Genomic DNA, 7,627 nt, shown 5'->3' with positions numbered 1-7,627 from the left:
TAATGTGTCTGAATGTCTTTGCATTAGATAACAAAATGTCAAGATCATGTGTCATCTGCTGCAGCTTTTCTCAAAACAAAATATCAAACAGAAGTTAAGACATTCTGATATTTGATGCATGACTTTAAGTGTCTGAATGCTCAAAATACGCAATATCTTATTTTCAATTCTGTTCAATTCAGATCTTTAAAAATAAATAAAATGATTAAATAAAATGATAAAATAACAAAATGATAAATTACAAAAAAACAATAATAAAAACAATAAATAAATAAAAATAAATTGATATAAAAATAGTGACAGTAAAATATAAAGTAACAAAAATAAAATTCAAATAATAAAATATAAAATCAATGAAAATGAAAAGAAAATAACATGACAAAAAATTAATACAATTAATTTAAATTTAATTAAATTTAAAAAAGTAAAATAAAAACAAAACAAAACAAAAAAATAAATAACAAAATGATAAATTAAATTAAAAAATAAATAAAATGCCAAATATATAGTTTTTTTATTTATTTATTTTTTTACAGCTCTAAGCACAAGAATGACTGCAGTTTTCAGGTTAGTATTACCAGAGGATGAACATGGTGGTGTTTTCTTCCCCCTTGTTTGCAGGCAGCTTTATTTATTGCATCGCTGCCTGACCACACGCCGTCCAGGGAAAGCAGCTCACCGTATGTTTGCATGTGCTCGGTGGTAGTTAATGGCATTTTCTCTTTCTTTACTACCCCATCAGTTCCTGCTCGATGCGTCTCTGGCATAGATTAATGAGGAGGAGATAATGAGCAGAGCTTCTGCTGCACGAATCTCCAGAGTTTCCAGTTCCCAATAAAAGCAATACGCTCAATTACAACACTTATCTGTTACTAACTGATCCTCCTCTCTGAATGTGCAATGAAGGGCTTTTTGTTCTACTTCTTTTGCACAATATATCTGCACTCAGAATAGTTTAATATACTCTGTATAATTGAGAACAGTGAGTAAAGTATTACAATTTCCATGATGGGTGACTTAATATAAAACATAATGCGACTAAATGCAACTTTAAACACGATCATAAATGCTATTAACTACCAGAATCTGTACAATCCTCATAAGCCTCCAAAACTCGCTCGGGCCTATATATTCAAAGGGATTGCTATTTTCTAGTGTGGAATCAAATTTGTAAAGTTAAAATGCATTTGCAATGATAATACAAAACACCATATAAACCATAGAAAATTATCAGATCCTGGTCACATGTTATGTGAATATAATATTAAATAAATACTTCATATCAAGTGTCTAAAAATTCAATATACTGTATATATTTCAAATTTTGTCTCCAATTCAGATCCTTTAAAATAAAATAATAAAATATAACGCAATAAATGAAGAAAATGTTATTATTAAATTACATTTAATTAAAATGATCAAAATAAAACAAAATAGACCCTGTCAAAAGGTTATCTGAATATAATATTAAATAAATAAAATAATAAAAAATAAATAAATATAAATAAAAAAGTGTCTGAATACTCAAAATACTATATGTTATTTAAAATTTTGTGTCCAATTAAAATCCTTTAAAATAAAATAAAGAAAAAGAAAGACACAAAATTAAATATCTGAATAAAATGTTAATTAAATATCTGATTATTAATATTCTGCCTTCTGTCTCTAGATTATGAGGATATTGTTATGTGTATCTCAGATAAAAACAAATAAGCAAGTAAAATCGAAAATTTTATATTAATTAATTATTAATTTATTAGTAGCAGAAATATTTCCTATCCCCAGTAGTTTAAACAAGTTTGAAGGCTAATTAAAAATAAATAAAAAAGTAAATAAACAAATCAAAATGCATGCATTTTAAAAATGCATGCATGCATTTTTATAGTTTAAAAAGCATGCATATTATAGATATGATTTACTGAAAATCTGAGTTAAATGTATAAATCAGTAACACAAATGTACCTGGCGTTTAGTCCTACAGGCTGTGGCGTGTAATTATATTTGCATGCGTGGAGTTTTCCATAAATATGCCAGAGGCATGAGAAATATGGAGGAGGCGTTCAAAACTTTCTACTTAAATGTGGTGAAATATGGCCCGTCTGAAACGTGTTCCCATTATGGAATAACGCCCGTGCGCTGGGCGTCATCCATCACCCGCACAATAAAGGGGGAGTTTCTGGCCCTAATAACTCACGCGCAGAACGCGGAGCTGAAAGCAGCAACCCCCGCTCATCCATCAGCGCCGACGCGATGATTCATAACAATCAGCACTGGATTAGTACACACTTAATATTCAGAGACGCAACATCATATTTTTGCATGCCATTTTAATAACCAGATATGACATTTATGGTTTCTTCTCTCATTTAATTCATTTTATACCCCTGTGCATTATGGTTTTTGGAAATATTAGTTGGACGTGTCATCAAGAGTGCAGTGATTTTATTAGAGGCCGGTTGAATTGCTGCAGCAGTGCTCAAGTTGTGTTTATAGCTTGCAGACATATCTAATATGACAGGTTACTGCCTATGAAGTCATCTGACCTGCTTTTGAGCCATCATGTTCTAATCAGACCAGATATATTAATAACACTAATTCATTTTTTGTATTCGTGTTAAAAGAACATACCCACAGCTTATAAATCTATTTCATAACAATATGTGATTTATTTATGATGTGTTTTTACCTCTTAGATATGGCCAAAACAAACGCCCACAAAGGCGACGGCACCTCCCCCGGAGCTGTCAATCACTCCACGCCGCGCTGTGATTGGCCGGCGGTTGAGGCTTTAATCTCGGGTGCGCGTGATCGCGCCCGGTGTGTGAGACGAGCTCGATACAAGTGCGCAACGCGTAACATAAGATGCGCTCCGAACTCTCCTTGTGCGCCTTCCCCAGCAACAACCTTTAAGGATTATTCTGTTTTTCCTCTCGTCCTTCGTTTGGCCTCTCTGGAGATACTTTACTTTGCGTGCATCAGATGCGTTTCCAGATCACACGGAGAGAAGCGGGACATGATCACACCGCCTACGGAGTCTGTTGTGTTTAGTTTGGCTGATCTAGTGTGGGACAAGAAGCGAGACCGTCACCCGTTCCTGCACTCACTGCCTCTCGGGGACCCGCAGCGCCAGGCGAACCGCGTGCCCGTCAAAGCGTTGAAGATGCTGAGCGCGCGCACCGGACACATCATGCACCCGGACTATCTGCAGCCGATACCGTCCACTCCCGTCAGTCCCATCGAGGTAACGTTACAGCTGACACTTTCCGAGGACCTTTCACATCAAACAACGTCTCGGCGTTCATTTTTCTAAACTCCAATCCTTATTTTTAAACGCTTATTACAGTGAATGCGCAGCCTTTTCATGTGGAAAATACGCTAATATTTAGAAAGAGGTTGGAACGTAAATATTTGTATTTATTTATTTTCTTTTTTTTTCTTTTTTTTTCAGATCCGATCACAAAAGTAGGTTATAATTAAGTCGATTTTTTAACCAAAAAAGTGTAACCTCTTAACTTTCCATATGGAACTCCAAAAAAAATAAAAAAATAAAATAAATCCACTTCCAATCTCAAAATGAGTGGATAAATTATATTAATTACAATTAAACAGTGACGATAAAGTGCAACATTAGAGCTATTTTTAGTGCTGTAGAATAACAAAACAAATATTGTGTTTATGCATAAACAATTAATATAAACTCTACCATTTCTGAAATTCTCCATGAGGAGGTGCATCACGTATCTACATTGTCGAACAGTTGCCAAATGTATTTATTTTTTCTTATATATCTTAATTTCTATACAATTCCCAATAACAGTTGCTCTGTGAACAAAACCGTACATTTAATTTATTAACATTTTTTTTATAATTTAAAGATAAATAAAAAAATTAACTGAGTGTAAATTAAAAATGTATGGAAATGTGCAAAATATTGAATCTTGGAGGGGAAAAAAGAACTGTAATGATGATAATATCATGTTAATGCTTTCCTTAAAGACTGACCTACTTCCAACAATGCAATTATATTAGCTATAAAGTGAAGGGAAACAATAAATGTTGCCATATGGAAACACATTTTAAGGGATATATATATATATATATATATATATATATATATATATATATATATATAAAAACCTCTTGACATTTGATTTAATGTCTCTGCAGCATTTTAGTTTTAAGACTCTGAGTCGTGCTCAATGCCAATACATAAATAAACACTAAATATAACCCCTTTTTTGGCATAAAGATACCTTAAATGCTTGTTAATGTAATGTGGGTTGCATCAATTGCATGATTTCCTTTAATGTGAATGTATTTTGAATATTTATATACCATATTATATTTATAATATAATTGATTAATATTTAAATGTTATATTGTTTGATATTATTCATTTGAAAATTTATACTTATTTTATACAGTATTTTGAATATTTATATACTTAAAACTGTCTATTTTCACAGTTGGATGCCAAGAAGAGTCCCCTCGCCCTCCTCGCACAAACGTGCTCCCAAATCGGGAAGTCAGATCCGCCGTCCTCGTCCAAACTCTCCGCAGTCGCCTCGGACAAAGACGGCAAATCCAGCCCGCTGAAGATCAGCGACATCTGTGGCGAGGACAAATCCAGTTTCAAGCCATATGGCAAATCGTCGGAGAAAAAAGACACGGGTGGCGACAAATCCGGTTTCCGTGTTGCTCACGCCTCCTGCCGGCCGCTCACGCCTCGGAGCCCGGGCTCCTGCAGCTCCGTCTCTCCTCGACCCGGACGGCCGGAATCAGGGGATAAACCAGGGAAGAAGGAACGTGACGCAGCTAAGACGCCGGATACACCCGAGAGCAACAGCGAGACCAACAAACAGGATGTTTCCAAACCACAACCGCCCGCATCCGACAGCATCCCAGCTCTCGGATCGGGACTCATCGCTCCGGTTTCACCTTACAGACCGGGCCACACCGTGTTCCCCATCTCCCCGGCCGGACTACACTACCCCGGGGCGTACCCCGCCTACTCCCAACCCTTCCTATCCCACAGCGTGACTCTGGACCCGAGCAAAACGTGCGGCGGCGGAGGCAGTCAGTTGATTAATGCTCAGCTGTCCGGCGCTCTCAGCAGCAAGGCGGGGTCCAGTCCCCTCGCCGGAGCGTCTCCTCCATCCATCATGTCCAGCGGTCTGTGTAGAGACCCGTTCTGCTTGAGCTACCACTGCGCTAGCCATCTATCACCTAGCGGCTCTCACGACAGCGCAGCCTCGGCCTTGAAGTCCGGATACACTCTTATGTATCCCAGCCACTCCCTGCACCCGTTATCCACCTCTGCACCTTCGTTCCCGGGACACCCGTTATACCCATACGGCTTCATACTCCCGAACGAATCCCAGCCGCACCTTTGCAACTGGGTTTCTGCGAACGGTCCGTGCGACAAGCGCTTCTCATCCTCAGAGGAGCTTCTGAGCCATTTGCGGACACACACTGCCTTCGCCGGAGCAGAGAAGCTCGTTTCGGGATATCCCAGTTCTTTAACCATGGCTTATCATGTGCCAGGAGCCCCGCTGGCACTCAGGACCCCTCACCACACGCTCGGACTCGGCTCACGGTATCATCCCTACTCCAAAAGCCCGTTACCGACGAGCACGGCGCAGATGCCGGTTCACACCGCCACCGGCCCGTTTTACTCTCCGTACGCTCTTTATGGACAGAGACTGACCACTGCACCTGGACTCGGATATCAGTGAGAAACGGATTTGCTTAAGTGTTTTCATTCGCCTCAGGACCTACTATTGTCCGTTTATTTATTAAGCAAACTAAATAAAACGAAGACTCCCATGGCTTTATTTAAACTGTTGTAATTCTCTCACAAGAAACAAGTCGCACTGTGTAATGTCTTATAGCCAAAATGTGCATGTTTATTTCTAAATTGACTTGAATTATATTTTAGGGTTTTTACTGTGCAACTCAGGGAAACACGACAGCAATTAAAGAATAACGAGATTCGGAGATGTTTTGGTGCATTGGTTTGTTGTCTAGTTGAGTTTTGAATGCATTAGTTGATTTAGACACTAAAATCATGCAATGAATATAACCTTCAATAATAATTATAATATTAAACCCTCTGAGGTATATATTAGTAAAATAGATCAACAAATGCATCTGTCACTAACATGAATTTACATCCATTTAAACTATTTCGAAAATGTCCTTGATTTATGTGTGCAAGTCTATGTCTTTTTCCTCTTAAAATACTTCAGTTTTATTGCCCACAGCTTTGGAGTTTATGAGCCTGGCTTTTTTGCATTACTTTTTACATGTGTTAAATAAATCAGGTACTAAAGAATAATAGCTCTTAAATCTAAAATGAATATAATAGGTATACATTTTATATAAAAAGAAAAAAAAGGTATAAAAGGCATTTATCTTCAGAAATAATTGAATTTAACTTAAAGCATTTTACGCAGAAACCTCCAGATCAAAACTATTGAATATGTCAATGTGATAATGTAGGTAAGTGCCATACATTTCATAATTTAATATTATTTGTAAATTAATCATATGTAATAATTTGTCGGTTGTTTATAATTACGCCTTTATAAAAACATTTCACATTCAGTATAAATTTTAAATTATATTCTTGAAACAAAAATGTAAAATTCAACTAAAGAGTTTTATTTCAGGACCTGAAAAATCTGCATAAAAGAGAAGATGCATTTATAGATATGTATGCAGAAAAAGTAAAAGAAAAGAAAAAAGCACAAAAGGCTAAATGGAGCAAATAAATTGCAGATATGGGCATTTTCTGGCCACACCGCATTTTTTTTGTTTTTGTGCATTTTTGCAATTTTTTGGGCTTACACTTCTGCACTACCATGTGTCCTGCGGTGTGCAAACATAAACCCCAACTCCTTTAAATATTCATCTTGACAGAGTCCAAGAGTCGTATGCATGTTATAGTTACAAACCAAACCCACAGCTTCACTCGAGTTGAGCTGGAAGTCCAACACACGATTCACTCGCTAGACTCTCGCTGATACACGAAGAAGTGACTGCGAACCACCAAAACAACAACAGTCACTCTTATGCGTCACCCTGTCAGAACAATCAATCATTTTCCCTCCTGTGCTCTGGCCAAACCTCAACTCACTGCACACAAATCATTACACTTTTGTTTTCTTCTTCAGGGAAATATCTTAAAACTCATAAAACAAGGTACATTTGCTTAACTGAGATGTTAAATAGTTTAAGATATTAAGGCCCGGTTTAGGTCAAGCCAAGATTAGGCCATAGTTCAATTAAGACATTTAAGTTTTTTTTTTAAACATGCCTTAAAAAAAAAAAAAAAAAAGACAACAACAACAAAAATAAACCTTACTGGTATACATAAGAATGAAAGTGTCCCAGATCCCTATAACTTTAAAAAATTCAGTTCAGTGTACACAATTTATTGTGCAAAAAAAAAAAAAAAAAAAAAGCTTACAAAAACCATATAATTAAATTAAAATAGGGTTGCATTTTAATGCTGATGTGTTAGCATGATTAGCATATTGCTAGCATGTCGCTAGCATGTTTCTATCATGATTAGCATTTTGCTAGCATGACTAGCATTCGACTAGCATGTTGCTAGCATTATTAG

General features: G+C 36.6%; 1 protein-coding gene across 1 annotated transcript; it reads left to right on the top strand.

The window, feature by feature from the left end:
* The first annotated feature begins 2,704 nt into the window (after positions 1-2,704).
* On the top strand, positions 2,705-5,997 carry LOC128025545 (zinc finger protein 503). The gene is made up of 2 exons (XM_052611994.1): positions 2,705-3,241; positions 4,467-5,997. Exons 1-2 carry the CDS (start codon positions 3,014-3,016, stop codon positions 5,733-5,735), a joined length of 1,497 nt encoding a protein of 498 aa, XP_052467954.1. The 5' UTR covers positions 2,705-3,013; the 3' UTR covers positions 5,736-5,997.
* The last annotated feature ends 1,630 nt before the right edge of the window (positions 5,998-7,627 follow it).

This window comes from Carassius gibelio, chromosome A12 (assembly GCF_023724105.1).
Source record: "Carassius gibelio isolate Cgi1373 ecotype wild population from Czech Republic chromosome A12, carGib1.2-hapl.c, whole genome shotgun sequence".
Taxonomy (NCBI): Eukaryota; Metazoa; Chordata; class Actinopteri; order Cypriniformes; family Cyprinidae; genus Carassius; species Carassius gibelio.
The sequence above is the reverse complement of the archived record's forward strand: the minus strand, read 5'-3'. Positions and strand labels throughout refer to the sequence as shown.